Raw genomic sequence first — 18155 nt, 5'->3', positions numbered from 1 at the left:
AAACATCATTAATATAACACTGACAGTTTAAAGTTGACACTTACAGCCAAAATTATGCAGCAGCAACCTCATTGTGAAAGGAGTGGGAGAACGGGTTTATTGATAAACGATCAGCTAAATGTTCTCAGGGGAATATTAATATTGACTTAGCTGCCCTGTTGATGGTTTAGAATTGAAAAGTACAGAATGTGACAACGACATGCATTGTAAATATCCCTTTTTAAAGAAAATGAAAAGCAAGAGGAAAGATGCTTGGACCCTGTTTCTCTTTTGTTTTCCAAGCGCGCTTTAATTTAAGAACTTTTTTCCCCTTAATATCTTTTTAAAAATCACAACAGTTCATGGTGTGTTTTGCTCAACTTTGTTGTTTAAAACAATTCAAATTGTGTAAAGTGATTTTAAACAATTCAAATATTTACAGTGTAACAACATTCTGGTGTGATGAAAGACCAAAGAAGTTCACAGGTGTTAATGGCCCATATTGGGTAAAGGTGAACTACCTACTGACAACTACAGTGGCCCCGACACCAGGCCTGATGGCATCTGGGAGTTTCTTTACATGGATACATGACACAACAATGTCCACATAGAAAAATATGCAGCACAACTGGTCCTTTTACTGTTTGAAACCAAGTCTAATAACGCTATACATTGCATTTTAAAATTAACAATATTCTACAGACCCGGTCTTTGAGTAGGTGATTATAGAAATTGTTCAGTCCTATGGTAGAAAGTCCTGGGCATCTTTACTTCAGAGGTGAAAACTTTTTACTTCATGAAGCACAGAAGAAGAAGACGAAGAAGCGATGCGGTGCTCCCCCCCATCCCCCCTATTCAAGTATGATGGTGTATTAGGGCCATTGTGGGGAAAAAATATACAAAATAACAAAATATATATTACAGAGTAAGGGGGGGTAATAATATTCTGAACAAAAACTCATTTTGGAGATTAAAGTGGTAGATTCACGAATAAAATCTTGGATATTCTCTTACAATTCAGTCATAGATTTGCTAGAAAATAACTTTAATTACTTTAATAATTTGTTTGGGTCAAGGTACCACATTGCTTCACTTTGCAAGGTTGAATCAACCCCATCACATCAGAATTGCCGCTGCCTGCTACTCATTATGGCGGCAGTGGTGATCGTTGTATTTTTGTCCTGCTCTACCACACATACCATTTGAATTTTTTGGTTAGAGCAGAGGGAACAGATATCCGTAATATTTTTCTTCCTAAAATGGCCCCAATACGCTGTCGTAGTTTAGAAGTTGTTCTGTGTAACCAGATTAAACCATCACTACACAGCTAGTCTTATGTCCACCTGTTGTCCTGCGTGTTAATTTAAAGAATAAACCAAACAAGCCTGAGGTGTGAAAAAGAAGGTTTCACCACTACCTTTTACATCAGAAATAATTCCCTTTCAGGCAAATTAAAATTGACCACTACTATTCTACTCAGGAGGACTCTCAAAATAGGGAAGTTTAGGCAGCAGCATCCTTATATGTGGAGTTATGGGGTAAAATTAAAACCACCATTATGGCAGCTTGGTTGAAATGGCAGGTATAATTAATATTGTTAGCTATCTGGTTGAGCAACATAATACAAAGAGAACTTTGAGCCCTCGCATTAAACATCCTCGGACACTACACAAAAGGTGGTTTTCCCAATGGCAACATGACTAAAGTGTGAACACAAATCTATTTTTATTTAAAAAATAACCCTAAAGCCACAACGCAGCATTAAAACCATCTATAAACTCAGGCTGAACAAAAGTTACACTCCAACTTGCTGTACTACATGTTGCCAGGATAAATGCAGAAAAGGAGTGATACAAATTCTATAAAGGAAGAATAGAAAGAGTCTGAATACTTTTTTGAGGGATTTGTGCGTTAGGTTTTCTTACTGCCCAGTCTCTTAAAAACACTAATAGCCCTAACGTCCATCTGGGCACCCAGAGACTCTCCTCCCCCTGCTCCTCCGGTCCCAGTGCTGCTGCTGACCTTGGAGCTTGCTATGGTCGGCCCCTCCTGGGCTTTGGGCCTGGTGCTGGTCACTCTGTTGTCCTGTGTGTCAGCAGGTGTTTGCGACACAGCGGCACTAAGGTGCGTGGCAGGGAGCCTCCCAAGTCTCTGAAGCACACTAACCTTGGCAGGGGGGATGCCATTAGGGGAGGAAGAAGAGGAGGAGGTGGGAGTGTCAGAAGGAGGTAGTTTGAATTTGCCTCCCAGGCGCCGCAGGGTGGTCGGGGCTGGTTTCCGGGCTGTCTCTTTCTTCTGGGAGGGAAGGCTTCTCTTGAGGACGCCGGCATACTGGAGGACGGAGCCTTCTCCATCACTGTCCCCCTCGTCATCTACATTGATGTTTCCAACGGTTGTGCCTGGCATCGGCCCGTCTTGCTCCTCATCCCCGCTGCCAAGACGACTGAACACACCAGTGGGCTGCCAATAACGAGCATTATGAGCACAGAACTTATCTTCACTTCTTCATCCATTACAAAGAAAGCTATTCAAATATACTGCCAGGCCTCACCTTGTTATTGCTGGTTGTTGTGTCTGCCTTTGATTCAGCCCCAAGTCTTGCAAACACAGAGGTGCGTTTCAAACCTTTTCAAGGAGTAGAGCAAAATAGTTATTACTATTAGTGATTATGTCTTGTGGTGCACAAGCTCAAAACATTTAAGTCAAAATATTCTTTCAACAAGCTAAAGTAGCAGCCTCACTTGACCAGGTTGGCAACATTTGACCAGTAAATATGATAATATCACGAAGACCTACCCTGTATTAATATATTAGATAGATCTTTATCTATAAGTTTACAATGTTACAGCTCGTTTCAGATATAGAATCCATTGGAGAATTCACATCAAGGGGGGGAAAAAGACCAATATTTAATGACGAGTTCAATGTAAAGGATGTGAGACAAGGGAGAAAACAAGCAGTTTGGCGGAGGGAATAGTTCTTGGGGCAGTAGTTAGTATAAGTAAGGACAAGGGATTAAACTATGACAGGAATTAAATTTTAGTATGAAGAATCGTTCATGAAAACCATTAGTATTGATTAGCTGTGTGGATCATCAGCACTATTGGAGCGAGTTGTCGGCGAGACCACCAGGTCAGGCCTACCTTTCTTGGCCTGCTGGGCCAGGATGCGGCGTGTACGAGACGTGGAGCCTTTGGGCATGTTGATAATGTACTTGCCTTCCATCTCAGCTGTCACACGGCGGCGCTTCACTGCTGGCAAACCGTTTCCCTCGTCAGCTGGCTGACTTACGACTGACAAAGTGGTAGGTACACGAGGATTAAACAGGGGTAAAAATAAGGACAGGAATCATGGCTCCAGAGGGAAAGGAAATGAGGCATTTACGGGGTGAAAGGGAACTTTTCCATGATATCTACCTGCTTTGCCACTCTTGTTTGCTTGCATGTTGGACACTGTGACCGAGAGGCGGTTGTCGGGTCGGCGGGCTGGAGTGGCCGGCGGGGAGTCACTGCTCAAAGCATTGGCAATCATACGAGTGGCAGCTGAAGAAAAAGCAGACACTTTTTAAGTAGCTTTGAATTAGCTTGTTTCCTATAGGAGCTCTCTGTGTTCTGTTACCAAGACAAGATCAGAGGACAACTGGGCTTCACAATTACAGACACGCCAAAATTAAGAGTGGGTATCAAAGAAAATGTGTGAAAAAAGTAGGTCTTGTAAAACCCGGTACTTCGTGTCCAACAGACTAAGTGTTGTAGTTTGTTCTGGTAACATTATATTAGGCTAATTTACTTACTTTCCTCTATGTAACTGAATCAAATAGCCTTAAATATGCCTTATTACCAACAATGACACTTACAGCTAGTCAAAAATGTCCCCTTGTAGGCTATCCTTTAAAAATAAAATGCTATTGAGAAATTAGGTCATACATACTTGTGCCAATCCAACTCAATTTTACATTTGCTGGTTATAACTAGTGAACGTTGAGTGCACATGAACAATAATGCATTTCACTGTACATGTAAAACAATACACATTTACAACATTTTTATCAAATTACGTTATATTTGCTTAGACCCTGTTGTTGAAATGACAACTACAAATACTGTAAACCAGTTGGTTTAATATTCAACACACTTTGGCTAACTGACTACAACCCAAATTACTTTGCTGATGCAAGTCCAACTTGCCAACCAATCCTTCAATGTAACAATACCATACCATTGTCCACAGCTTGAATGGCCGTAGATATATTTTTTTTGGGGGGGGGAATTTAAATCCTAAACATTAAGAAAATGTTTAAAAAATATATATATATTTAGCTACTGCCAGCCACAGCTAATGATTACGGTAGTATCAAATTGTACGGAATCTGAGCCTAGTCAAAATGGCAAAAGCTGTGAATTGTAGGGTTTTGAGTTGTTGCAAATGTCTGTTTTGGAAAAATATTTTTTAGTCATCAAAGAATCATGTATCTAAATACTAGTGAACTTTAAAAAAAAAATTAAATATAGAAAAATGTATTTATTCTGACAAGGTTCCAGTCCTCAGGCCTTCTTCAAATCAATAATGTGACTTAACAACCTGATGTCTTTACAGTTTTTCTCCTTCAGAGCATACTACTTTTCAATTGGTCAGTTTAGAGACTGTGAGGTTTAGTTAAAGGTGTAAAATCCATTTAGTGCACTAGTGTACATTTTTGAAAACATCAATGATTTGCACCAGTGTAGTAGCAAGAGGAAGTTTTTTACCCAACCCATGGTTATCTTCCTATGACACATGTAAAATGCTGGCTTCCTAGATTTAACAACTCTTATCATCGTAACGGGTTGTCTCACTGCAATAAGGCAATGTAGTACATTTGGTGAAACGAGTAGAAATAAAAGATGTTTTTCCAAACGTTTAAATGAAAGAAAATTTGTTGTATTGGTCACTCATTCTGGTTCGACCCTAAACTTAAATTTTAAAATAAATTCCTATAATTCATGGCAATGAAAATCTGTTTTAATGATGATTGATGTAGAAACCTAAAAATGTGGGTACTCACGAGTATTGGCGGTTCTTCTGAGCTCAGCTTTCACACTGGTCTGTCCTGAGGAGATGGCTTCAGTGGCCATTTTGCACATGTCCTGAAGAAGGGATACACGTTACAGTGGTTATGTAAACTCACAGTCTACCACATTAGCTTGGAAGACATCCATTCTCCATGACTGCATCCACAACAATAATGGAGATATCCCAGTGGGTTTTGTCTGTACATGCCAGCACCAATAACAATGCACTATTCATTTTTCAATTTTTCAATACTTCAGAATGACACAGTTAAGTCAGATCTCACCTGCCTGTAGACCTGCTTGGCATGTTTAAGAATGGCAATGATGTCGCCAATGACTGTAATGCCGAGGTCCATCATGATGTCTTTACTGAGGTCCATCAGCATGTTCTTGTGAATTCTGCAATGACATTAATGATCAAAATAATGTACGTTCCTATATTATAGACCAAGGTAAAACAATATGCATCGTAACCCATTAATGCACGCCAACAGCTGACATGGACTAACAGCTACATTATTCACTGCACCGTTTTAATTCTACGACAGCCGTTATAATTACATTTAATTCATAAAATGTCCAAAAAAAAAATCACAGAATGCTGTGGCTGTACCGCTTTGTATTCTCAACAAAAACAAAACGAACCAAGCTTACTTGGAACCGGTGGCGTTGTGGTGGTTTGGACCATGTGGTGGTTTGATTGGCGCCGTTCTCACAAGCCACCACAGGATTATACGATATGTTTGACTTTTGTCTTGATGTTTACAAATTTGTTTTGTTTGTAAAAAGTCAGTTGGAACTAGTGGCGGTAATCTCTTGGCACTTCACGTTCCGATTCTAAACCGATTATCGATGCAACATTTTTTTCTTGTACATTTCCATGCGTGATTTTTTAAAATATGCAAATAAATCAGAGTTTGCTACTCAGTTTGCCAAGCAAAAGGAGGTAGACAAAGCCTAGATTTTGACATATATTTGTCACACACAAGTTTAAATGAAATGCTTTGTCCACTGAGGTTTTTATTTTCTAGTCATTCCATGCTTAAGCCTTAAACATGCTTGTGAAAGTCACTTTCTCTCTCAGTGATCTTCCATGTCAGAGGCTAAGTCATGTTTAAAGGTGGAGAATTGGCTTCTTAGAAGATGAAACATGAGGTGGCCGGATGTAAAGTAAGATGAACTGCCTATATGTGTTTTGCCTAATTATTTTATACATTTCTTATTAGATCATGTGTATATACAAAACTTATTTTTTTCTCTTCCTTTAGGACATTTTTGTTTTTTTCTGATTTCCACGTCTGGAGTCAGTAACATTTTTTTTAAGATTATTTTTTCCCCTTTATTAGATAGAGATACAGGGGACAGATGTGAAAGGGGGAGAGAGAGATGGTGGATGACACACAGCAAAGGGCCGCGGGCTGGATTTGAACCCGGTCCACGAGCTGCTGACGAACGACGAATGATGTGATGCGACGGAGAGGGGAAAAAACTGGATCGGGATCAAGAAAATGAACAGGTCCATGGGCGGATCCAGCTGTTTTATCAATATCGGAGACTGATACCTGACCTTAATTCACATGATCATGGCACAACACAGTGTGGCTAAAGTGTGCTATACAAAGCCTATGAAAAGGGGACATTAGATCACCTGTTGTCCACGAAGGAGACTGCATAAGTGACTGCAAGGCCGGCTGGGATCCCAGCATCCTTAAAAAACTGAATCCACTCCGAGGTGGCTTAAGAAAAAAAAAAAAAAAGACAGTTAGCAATTGTACAACAGAAAGGATTTGAAGAACACTTCAACACTAACATGCTTACAATTAAATTCACTAAATACAAAACTCTTATGAAGAGGGCTGCAACTAAAGACTACTTTGTCTACGTGTATGATAAAGTGTTAAATCAACTCCTAAAACCAAAGTTTACATCATCAAAGTACTCTTTTAGTCCGACAAAAACTACAAAACCCCAAACTATCTCATTCATCATAATATAAAACAGTGAAAAGCAGACAATCGACACATGTAAGAAACTGGAACCAGTATAGGTCAGGCTTTTTGTGTTTCTGTGTGACATAACCAACTAACCGATGATCAAAATTGTTGATTCATTTTCTGTGGATTGACTCCTCATCGTTCTGATAATAACGCTACAGACAAGCTGAGGTCTAACACATGCTGACCATGGCCAACTGGAAGATATTAATAACACAAATGATGAAGAGTCTTGTGGTTGGAGTAACAGAAATAGGGTGAAGGGTACCCAACAGCTGCCAGGACAATGGCTCTGCCCAACACATGCTTTGACATGAAACTCCCACGGTGGCTAACGAACAATTTTCCATTAGAATGAATTGAAACTATAGAACTAGAAGGAGTGCAACATTGTGAAGATAGATTTAGGGCACATTGCAATCGAGTGTGGAAAACTTAGATGGGTTCAGTGCTGGTTATATAAGACGGCGATCTAGCTAACGTTAACTTAAACTGCTCAAAGATTAAGCAAGTCAAGAATTCAGCGACCAATTCTCCCTCGAGGTTTTATAATGTTAAATACACACGAAGCAACACAACACATTTTCTCTCAGAAACGTTTATGTTAGCATTCGGCTTTAGCATTGTCTAAGCGGTAACTATTAGCTAGCTAGCTATGACTCAAAAGGCGCTACCGGCCGTCTGCGACCTCCATTGCGAATACAAGCGGCTGTAAAAGCTCTGGGCGGTATCGTGATGTGATGCGGCAGCCGTGTCTAGTGTGAAATACCGAAATATGTAAAATGTTGCCAAGAGGTAACGTTGGCTTGCCGGGCATTTTTATGCGCTTACCTGTTGTCACGGACGCCATGTTTACAATAAATGTGTGGATTGGAACGTTAGCTACATCCGGAAAGCTCGCTCCACTCTCATGACGCAACTTCCGCCCGAACCGGCATGGTTTTATTTATGAACGCTAGAGTGCAACAGAGACCGTAAAACTCACTCACTCACTCTCCTTTAACGATGAAACTCACACAACACCACGCGCGGACACTCATGATCACCCTTTCAGTGGCAAATCTAATTGTTTTACTTTATTTGGCACTAACAGTTAGGCTCCTTCTAACATAAAATAATATAATATAACATAACATAATATAACATTAGCCTATCTGATGCAGTATCCAACAGCTTAGCCATTAGAAGCCGTGTGTTTGTTTGTGTGTGTGTGTGTGTGTGTGTGTGTTTCAGGCCTGTGTGTTGTAACAGAGTTACATCAATAAAAATTCAGTTCCATAAAAAAAATATACGTTATTAATTATTATTAATAGCCTACAAAGTAACCTACGTAAGAGTTGCTCCACATTGACCAACCACAACATTAATATGTGTTTACGTGTATTCATTAGGAATAAAAACAGAAGGATATGATAGTAGGCTATATAATATGTGAAAGGAGCCCTTCTGGACATTTTGTTGCAAATACTTACTGAAGTGAAACTTTGAAATCAAGGTTTTTCCTTGTAGGCCAATGGCCTAGAGTACGGTATTTCTAATTTAACTCAAGTAAAGTATCTTAGTACTTTTTTTACCACTGCGGATGATGGCATTTTCACTATTTTCTGAAATTTTACTGACAAAACAAAGAATCAATGAAATAACCATAAGTTGGAGTCCAAACAAACAAACAAGGGGTCACCAATATTAAAAGAAAAAGAAAAAATCTTTTGTTCATACCTCTAAGAACGCAATGAGGGTAAAGCAATTAAAAGTGAGAGACAAGGGCCATATGATATGGCGTTTATTTATGTAATTTCTTCACAAATTGGAAATGAATGACATTTTGTCAAACCATCATTAAAGGAGACAGCTCACCCAGCTTCTGTGGGCTAGAATTATAATGTCAACTTTACTAAGACAGCAAAAGGACCAGAAGCTGAAACATACATCATAGGTCCTTTTCAAGATTAAAAGCAAATGAAAATGGGTTTATAAAGGTATAAAAATAAGGAAACCGTACTTTCTAGGGATGAGCAGAAAAATAGAACGTTATGTTAATTATAGGGAATGAAAAAATAGAACATTTTGATATCAGAGCAACTTCATGAGTTAGTTACGTAAATAAGACACATGCCCTAAATGATATCTGTCTTTGAAGTCTGACAATGTTACATAGTACAAGCTGTTATACCCTAAACATGTATCAAATCCCATGCCATCTGTGGCACATGCCATTCCAAATTTTCCAAAATTGCAACCTGTTCTCCCAGAAAAGAAATACAGAGTAAATAGAAAAAAATATGAAACTTTGATAAAAAGGAATGGATTAGAAAAGAAGCTTTTAAAAAAAAAAATGATTAACCTTGCAAGTGTCTCTGCACACCATTAATAAATGGAAAAAACATAAATTCTTTACATAAATTGTAACACACAACTTCATGAAGATAGTCTCAAACCCAAATGTTACGATAAGTATTGATGATAACTTTTAATACTGTAACAACTGATAATTGAAGCAACATATCATCATACTTGACATGTAGTAGCAGTCAGTTTGAGCACTGCATGATTTGCTACATTATGTTTCTCCAAGAAGATAATAAGTATTGCATTTCATATCAGGGAAAATACGAAATTAGAACATATATGGGACTTGGGAAAAATAGAAATGCATAGCAACATTCACATCATTATAAAAAAATAGGAAAGCTCTTGCTGAGTTAATGCTAAGGTAGCCATATACAGTACAATAAGTGCATTCAGTTTCTCTTTCTTAGAACTGCTAGCTAAATATTTCTTCTTTTCCAATTCATCAGCAACCGGTTTGTGATTTCCAGAGAAAACCTGATTTAAAGCATATTAAATGAAATCCAAGGCAAAGAAATTAGGTGAAGGAAGGAGTTACGATATGTTGTTTTGTGATCTGGGACATAAGCGTGGAGGGCAGGTAGAGTACAAGGGCCCTCTGAGATCTATTTATCACACTTAAAGATGTAGCAGGCAATTGATATTAAACCATAATGAAATCACAGAGTGACTACAGGGTTCTCAGAGCTTCAGCTAATGGGAATATGTTGTGTTATTGGCTTCCAATCTGAATTAAACGTCCCAGTGAGAAAAGGAGTGCGTTCATTTGTGTGGAGCCTCAACGACAGCAATGTGTAACCTTCCACCATACAATGGGAAACTGCCTCACCATTACAGTTTAAGTAGCACCACCAAAACCTATATACATGAGAACTATTGAAGATGTTCTATGCGTATTCTGACACCAGAACATATTCTCATCACATTTGCATTTGGAGACAAATTAAAAGGCATCTCCAACATACTGTACAAACACAGTCATTATTCAACATTTAAAAAAAGAAGGTCTGCCCATTTTCTGACCACCAAGAGCCACATTTGTACACACATTTATACCATTAATTTAGCCATTGTTTTTGAATTAACATGTTTATTTATTGAAAATAAAGCTTCTTATCCAGCAAATACAATCACAAGAAATGTTCATCTCAATTAGACAACAGATTTGTTTAAGTACGATAATGGGTTAACATGGTAATGTTCATATCAAGGCGAAAACTGCGGTTATCCTTCAAACACAGGTTTCATTTAGGAAATAACAATGTTAATGAGTGATATGTTTATACTGGACAGGAATGCATAAGAAATACTATATCCTTAAATGAAGGAGTTTAGTCTTTATATTTTGTTGTCTGAACACTTTTAATAGGTGTAATTACATTCAATCACACTGTTTTTTTTCCTACCTTTTGCGTCTGCTAAGGATCAAGTGGCATTAAGGTGTCAGTAGCTTTGGGACAGACCTCACAGAGAAAAAAACAGAGAAACGAAACAAAGGTGTTCCCACAACCTCGTAACATCATAACTATAAACATACATTTAATGTAACTTGGATAGTGCTTTATATTGTTTAAAAAACATAAATACACATTGATAAATGCAGTGACATCATGCTTCATGTGAGGGACAGGGCAGTACTTTAAATTTCTTATAGCTTTTTTGTTCCTCTAGAAAAATATTCATTTCAAAACTAAACCTCAGTAACATTTTATCTTGTTCTTCATTGACAAAAATATCCCATTTAGATCTGCAGACATTCATACTTTACAATCATGGTACATACACTTATATATGTTACCAGTATATATGTATATGCATATATATTCATAATTAGATTCGTTGGTGTTGTAATGCACACCATGCCTCCAAAGTTGCCAACTGAAACTACAATAAAATAATGAAACAATACATAGGATGCAATAATAATAGTAACAGTTGTGAGAAAATCACCAGATTAAAAACAAAAAAAACGGCAACAGTACAAGGGAAAGCAGAGGTCGAGGCAAAACAGTCAAACACACAAACAAACATAAACATTAAAATATATAACAATTTTTACTCAAACATACAGGGAAAAAAATAAAATTGTTAAAATTCACAGGCAAAGCAAGGACGCTGACTCCACGACATCTGCACACATGTTCACCCCTTTTGTTTCCGGGTCAGTATTTGTGCTCACTCCCCACTTCAACCTCAATAAAGAAAGAAATAAACGGGCCAGGTGCCTCAGAGTAGATGCACTCACAATAAATGCACCCCCGCCTCGTCTCCGCTGAGAGAACAGGGGAGGTACAGAGACCACTGAGCCCAAATGTTTAGAGGTTGTCTGATTCACTACAAAAAACACCTCTAAATAGAGGCATCGGTTCACATCGGATTGATTACATAGAGCTGGTGAAATGCGACAAAAAGTCTCTATCTTCAGTTCAGGGACCTGAAAGCGATGGTGTGAACATTTGCACGTAGGCCCACAGGCTCTCTGTTATGGAGGTGTTTTAACTGAGGCCCCCTCTTTCCACACAGTTGGCAAGAGCAGTTTTATTCTTTCTTTCTTTGCTTTGCTTTCAACATTTGGCTCGTTCTGCGTTTTCAACGTTTGGTTCCAAAAAGGGATGCATGGGACAGGAGTCACCCTTCACGTCCAATCACCTCTCTATTTGAGTCCGTCCAGCTTGGTTGCACTTCCTTCCTCCCATCCTGTCGAACCTGTCCCCATCTACACTTTTGAGTAGCCTCACAACCCAAGACGTGTCTAATCTTCATTGTGTGAACATCAAAAAATGGCTCAGCAAAAGACAGTGGCATCCGTCTTGCGTTTTGCATTCACCAATTATGCGTCTACAGTATGTGCATGTGTGAAAGTATATTTAGCTGCTGTTCACTGTAATGATCTGCTTTGAGCAATGCGTTCCAAAGGGGGCAGGGGATGGGGGGGGGAGGGGGTCGCATCCATGTCCTTGTATGAGAGGGTGCAAAAGGGCGTGCTAGTTGGGCCGTCATTCACTCAAGGTCCCAAGGGCTGGAGGGGGTCTTCGGGCTCTCTGGGGTTGAAGACTTTAGAGAAAGGGAAACATAGAGACAGGAGAGAAACAGATGGGCAGAGATGGGTCGCATGGCAGGTTAAAAGAGAAGAAAGCACACGATTTAGTGAAGGCCGGGATATTCAGATCCCCAACTTGCTAAGTCCAAGCAGCAAATGAAGAAGCAGAGGGAAGTTGAGCAGATAAGGGGTTAGAGATGAGCGAGAAATCAGTCTGTTTCCCTCAAGAAAAGACTCTGAACAAATTGTCCTTCGTCCCTATTTCAGATATGCACAAACACATTCAGCGAGAGGAAGAAGGGAGAAAAAGGATGGAAAAGGATGAGAGCAAGAGCACTGTAAAACTCAACCGACAGAGGGAACAAGGTGGGGGCTCTGGTGCTTACTGGAGTGTAAAGTGAGCTTGGGGTATCTTACTCAATGTACTGTACAGGTTGAAGATTGAGAATATTGAATTTTTAATGAATAAATTAATTTGTCATAAAAAAATCTGTCAATTCAGAGCACTTAAGATTTGCACATTGGACACAAATCAGTTTTTTTTCACTTATGTTGTCCAGTTGCAGGTATTCTGAAAAGTCAAAACAACAAATGATAAACATTGTTGTTGAAGGTTAGATCTAATGTAATTTGTGTGCAATTATTTGCATGGCTCTCGATTGGAATGCACGAATGTGCAAACTTTAACCCAATCAGGAAAAAATGATTGGTTGTTTTGTGTGTATCTGTGAGACTTATCGGTACTCTACATGCCTCAGCCTCTACTTCCAGCAAGCATTATGCATGTGCTTGTTAATATGTGTGTGCGGCTGTCTGTCGGTTAGTCAGAGCGCCAGCAGCGAAGGCGAGTTCAGGGAATCAGACGACTGCTCGCTACTGCTGTTCCGCTGGTTGGCACTGACCCCGCAGGCTCCCTCTGGGTAGGTGAACACAAATGAAGATGTGTATGAGGTGTTGTAGCTGCGAATGGCCGCATCGTCATGGTTACCACCACCACCACCACTGTCGCAGGCCATGAGGCACGGCTCGCCTGATGCCGGCTCACTTGAGCCATAGAAAGAACTAATAAACTCTACCTCCTGCATTGACCCTGGCTGAGGCTGCGGCTGGACTTGGTGCTGAACCGAAGGCTGGGACTGTGCAGAGGCCGGATGGGCCGTGTAGGCAGGAGGCAGGTAGAAAGAGTCTTCCTTCACAGCCAAGCCCAAAATGGAGACAGGAGGTTGTAAGGTCTGTTGAGGGAGCTGGGGCTGGATTGGAGGGAGCTGCGCTGAGCTGTGCTGAGATTGGTCCTGGTATGGCATCTTACAGTTCGACTGGTGGGCCACCAGGACGAACTCCAGACGCTCCTTCTCCTTCTGCAGCTCAGAGATCTCAGCCTCCAGCTCTGCCTTCTCCTCCTCCAGTACGTCCGTCTCCTGAAGGCAGGTACAGAGAATGAAAGAAACGGGGGCAGAGGGACAGGGGGACAAGACAAAGGTGGGTGAAATGGGTAGAGGAGGGGAGAAGAGGTCCAGCAGAAAGAGAGAGAACAGGAGTGTTAGCTGCAACAAACATCTACCATAGTTAGTGGAAGTAGATGTATCCATCCCAGCAGAAATACCTTTCTCACCTGCAGTTGATTAAGGTGGTTTATGTAAGAGACCATTAATTAGGCCATAAACACTGTAGGTACTGTAGTCTGTTTTAAGGACTGTAATTGTCTTCACCCCAGCTAAACACCACATTACAATAAACCATAATCTCATACACCCGTGTACACATTTATTCACTCCTCAATGCTGTGGGAAGTTACATAAAGAATGTAATTATGATCATTATTCATTGTGGCAGATATAACAAGGCCCAGCTCACCGACTGCAGTCTGTCTGTGAGTTCTCGTCTGCGGTTTCTACATTTGGCGGCAGCCAACTTGTTTCTCTCTCGCCGAACACGCCTCTTCTCCTCCTCCTCAGGTGTTAGCTAGGAGGAAGAAGAAGAAAAAGGAAATGAGTTAGAATTAAAAGTTTTGTCTTTGATATTGAAAATGTGGTCATATTGTCCAAGGGGTGGGCAGACTAGGTGACCACACCAGCCATAGTCAGCTTGAGGGCAAATTTAATTTTTCTTGGTAAACTATTTTTAATGTTCCTCACACTTTGGCGTTATCATTTATCCTCCTCCAACATAGACCTCTGCACCCTAAACCTGACCTCCTCGGCCCCCATTTCCCTGTTAAGTAGATTTGTGTATATGAAAGGGCCTACAGTAGACAGAATTGCGTAACGTCTAGTCAATTTTATTTACAGCCCAATATCACACATTTTTAGAACTCCCTGTGCTTTGACCCCCAATTGGGATGGAAAACCCCAAGTTCCCATTACCCATGTCCCCTAAAGTATTTGTGCCAGCACAGTAAAAAGTAGATGGATCAGATTTTTTTGGAGCCCATGTAAACAACATACACTGCAATTATAACATGTCAACAAACAAACGGTTCAAGCACACACACTTACTAACACACCAACATCTCCATCCTCACTCACAGACTCCTCTCGTGTACGGCGACTGCGGGTTCTGGACTGGCGGATGGGGCCCGGAGCTGGGCCCGGAGTGTCTGAACTTTGAGGGGTAAATGTAGACCCACAGGAATAACTGGGGCCGGGCATGTCATATGGGTCAGCCAGTGAAGCTGGCTGGGTCATGGTTGAGGTCCCAGTGGACCCACTCAGTCCCGAGGCCTGGGACGAGACGAGGGTCGGCTGTACCATCCACTGCAGATCTTGACTGGAGGTGATGGCGGTGACGGTGGGCACGAATGAACCAGGCATCTCCCCTCCTACACTGGGCCCTGGCCCGCTGCCCACAATGCTCAAGCCAGCTCCCACTGACACACACTCCTGAGCAGGAGACATGAACAAATAGAGTTTTAGACACCATGTGAAGCCAGGTCAGTGAACACATTTAGACCAACAGGGGCAGAAATACAGGCAGGAACAAGCTTGTTCAGCTCCTTTCTCAACGGGTTTGTCACAGCCTATTTAATAAAACCTATTGTAGGTATTATTGGCTGAACCTCTACAATCAAGTGCTGCCATCAACCAATCAACCAATCAATCAATCGAGCAATTACGCAATTATTAAAATGCACTGTAGGCCTACCTTGCCTTAACAGTTCTAATTCTAGTAATAATAGGCTATGACAACAAATTGCCCTTTGTTAATTTGTTTAAAAAAAAACTATGAACAATAACCTAGACAATGGTTAATGTAGCCTATACAAATTTCACTTTAGTAGGCCTATAACGGAACAAGTAGATATAGAATAAGATTTAAGATTTAATAAAAAGATAAAAAAAACTGTGGACAAATGCATATCTAACCATCTAAGAAGAAGGAACTATCGGAAATTAAAAGTGTAAGAGCAGAGGAGAGAATGCAGTAAGCTATAATCTTGAATTATTGGTTTTTAATATGTTTGTCACGCCTTTTTCTATGAAGGCCTATATGAATACACAAAGACATCTCAAATCTGTCGCTTGTCTTCTTTGTTTCATTTCTGACCCGAGGAGTAGGCTACTTCGACTTGCATTCCTATTCATAAAAGCGTGATAAGACATTGGTAGCCTACAGTCGGCTCTGAAAGCGGCCGCATCGACCAATCGTTTCTCTCTATGAGCGTCTCCCCCCCTCTTTCTTCCTCCTCCCCCGTCACACCCACACCCCCGGTGATCCCCTTGGCAACGCGACGTAGCACTCCAAAATAGACCACGCATTTACGTCACGGCGAGGCCTGTGAGAGGACCGCGTGGAAGGAACGGAGCGAGGGGGGCGGGGCTTCGGCGCTTTCGTAGGAGAGTTCCTGCGCTCTGTCATCCGTTCTGGGGCGTGCTCTAAACTGAGCACGTTGTCAAAGCAGGGCTGCTGCTGGGGCACTAGCAACAGATAGATAACATTTAAAGTGAATTGATATACTTAGCGAGACTATTTATATGTGAACACAGTAGTAAACACGTAATGGCTTTCTACCCGCGCCGCTCCATAATCACCAACCTCATTTAAAAAAAATTCTAACAGTTAAAAGTCTTTATGAGTCATGTGTGAAATGTAAAGACTACAATTTCAATGTCATGCCTGTTATATTGCTTTATATAATTATAGCTAGGCTACTGTCATGCATATAGGATATAGGATCATGCCTCTTAATTTAAATTGTATGTGCTATAATAGCGGATTATAGGCTATACGATGATTTGCCTGTTGGTTATAGCCTGTCATAGTGTCATAGCCTACAAAACACATATATTGCTAAACTACCACAAAAACACCTACCTACAAAACATATAGGGTAGTGTTAGAATGAGCCCATTAATGGCCTTTGAAATTGAATATGACAAAAGAAACACATTTTTTCAAAATGTAATTACAAAAATGTCCATGTTGTCATATCGTAAATTTGACAACATGCAGAGTTTATTCTATTAACCTTAAAACGTGTTAGCAGAATCACATGCCCAAATGTGCATGTCACTCAGACCTGTTGTATTGATGAATAATTAAAACAAAAAAAGCTGTGACATAACATAGGCTATAAGCTCCATGCATTAGTTTCTTTGCCTACCTGCGGAGCACTGGTGGTCGGCGGGCTTCCGAAGGAGTCCACAGAAGAAAGATACTGGGACTCTATAGATGGAGAGGAGCTTCTCGGGGATCCGCTGTCTGGGTCGCCGGGGAACCCTTGGTACATCTCCCCGGAGCGACCGAGAGAGAACGCGAGACCTGCAGTTACCAGAGAGAGCGCGATGTCACCTACAATTGCAGGTCAGCGGCACACAAGACGAGTACTAAAGAAAAAGGTGATGTAAGGAGAGAATGAGCGTTGTTTTTAGACAGTGCAGTTAACCAACCCAGCAATAGCCTACACTGATTTTGAAAGAAGTTGGTTAATCCCACCACCAGCGAGGCTACTTTTGTCTGCATTCATTCATTGATCATTGATGAAAAGTCCAGCAGAGTGTGTCATGCCTGAGTTGAGTTGTTTGGTATATGTCTTTAAGAATCTCTTATTAAGCAGCCTGACGGGCAGCGGTGGACAGATGTTGCTGACTTAGGCCTAGCCTACTTTTAAACGCTGGTTTTAAGCAAACATTAATTTCTATTGATTTACCGTTGCTTATCTTTTTGCTATTACCCGGTGAGATGCTCTTGGTTTCTTTCCAAAAAAGTTGCATGAAGAAGCTTAATCCAGTTCCCCGCGTTTACGGGGAAAGCGTCCCAGTTCAATCTGCTGAGAAGTCCTCTCGTTTGGCTTTAAATCCTCGGAGCGCTCTCCTTTATCCGCTCATCAAATATGCTGTTATAGATCCATAAAGTCCGCTCAGTGTACGCTGGACGACGTTAGTTAGTATTACGGTGCACAGCAGCAGATCTTGTCCTATGAATGAATCCATTCGCCTCCAGTACAACCAAGGCATTTCTAGCGTCTAAGTCCCGCCTCGGAGTTCCGCTGACGTACATGCCCATATTTGTGCTTTGGTGTTGTGTTTGGTATCCTTGGTGACGTTGAGGGAATCCCTCTCCCACTGAAATGGACCAGAAGCTTACCCATAGATCTACCTCGCCGACGGATAATAATAGATGTTTTTTTTTTTTTTTTATACCATCACAGGCACGAGATATTGCTCACTGTCTGACAATTTTTGAGAGGAAATTTTAAAGTGATAAATATGGAAAGTATAGGACCATCTAGATAGGAACATATTT

The 18155-nt window shown here is 40.7% G+C and overlaps 2 protein-coding genes across 10 annotated transcripts; both read right to left on the bottom strand.

The window, feature by feature from the left end:
- Positions 1 to 1281: 1281 nt before the first annotated feature.
- Positions 1282 to 7943, bottom strand: c3h19orf47 (chromosome 3 C19orf47 homolog). 3 transcript variants are annotated; one of them, XM_034867602.1, is made up of 8 exons: positions 7118 to 7178; positions 6679 to 6766; positions 5315 to 5429; positions 5024 to 5105; positions 3396 to 3521; positions 3123 to 3272; positions 2531 to 2604; positions 1282 to 2439 (listed from the first exon to the last, which is right to left on the bottom strand). In XM_034867602.1, exons 1-8 carry the CDS (start codon positions 7161 to 7163, stop codon positions 1891 to 1893), a joined length of 1230 nt encoding a protein of 409 aa, XP_034723493.1. In that variant the 5' UTR covers positions 7164 to 7178; the 3' UTR covers positions 1282 to 1890. The 3 variants fall into 3 exon arrangements, with proteins under 3 accessions (XP_034723493.1, XP_034723495.1, XP_034723494.1); XM_034867604.1 differs by having other exon boundaries at positions 3198 to 3272; XM_034867603.1 differs by lacking the exon at positions 7118 to 7178 and adding an exon at positions 7856 to 7943 and having other exon boundaries at positions 1891 to 2439.
- Positions 7944 to 10244: 2301 nt separating this feature from the next.
- On the bottom strand, positions 10245 to 17856 carry fosb (FBJ murine osteosarcoma viral oncogene homolog B). 7 transcript variants are annotated; one of them, XM_034867308.1, is made up of 6 exons: positions 17560 to 17855; positions 17014 to 17201; positions 14909 to 15292; positions 14268 to 14375; positions 13490 to 13831; positions 10245 to 12427 (listed from the first exon to the last, which is right to left on the bottom strand). In XM_034867308.1, the coding sequence occupies exons 1-6, from the start codon at positions 17621 to 17623 to the stop codon at positions 12374 to 12376; spliced, it is 1140 nt and encodes a 379-aa protein (XP_034723199.1). In that variant the 5' UTR covers positions 17624 to 17855; the 3' UTR covers positions 10245 to 12373. The 7 variants fall into 7 exon arrangements, with proteins under 7 accessions (XP_034723199.1, XP_034723198.1, XP_034723195.1 ...); XM_034867307.1 differs by having other exon boundaries at positions 10447 to 13329; XM_034867304.1 differs by having other exon boundaries at positions 10447 to 13831; positions 14939 to 15292; positions 17560 to 17856.
- Between the last annotated feature and the right edge of the window lie 299 nt (positions 17857 to 18155).

This window comes from Etheostoma cragini, chromosome 3 (assembly GCF_013103735.1).
Source record: "Etheostoma cragini isolate CJK2018 chromosome 3, CSU_Ecrag_1.0, whole genome shotgun sequence".
Lineage (NCBI taxonomy): Eukaryota > Metazoa > Chordata > Actinopteri > Perciformes > Percidae > Etheostoma > Etheostoma cragini.
This window is presented reverse-complemented; position numbering and strand designations above follow the sequence as displayed.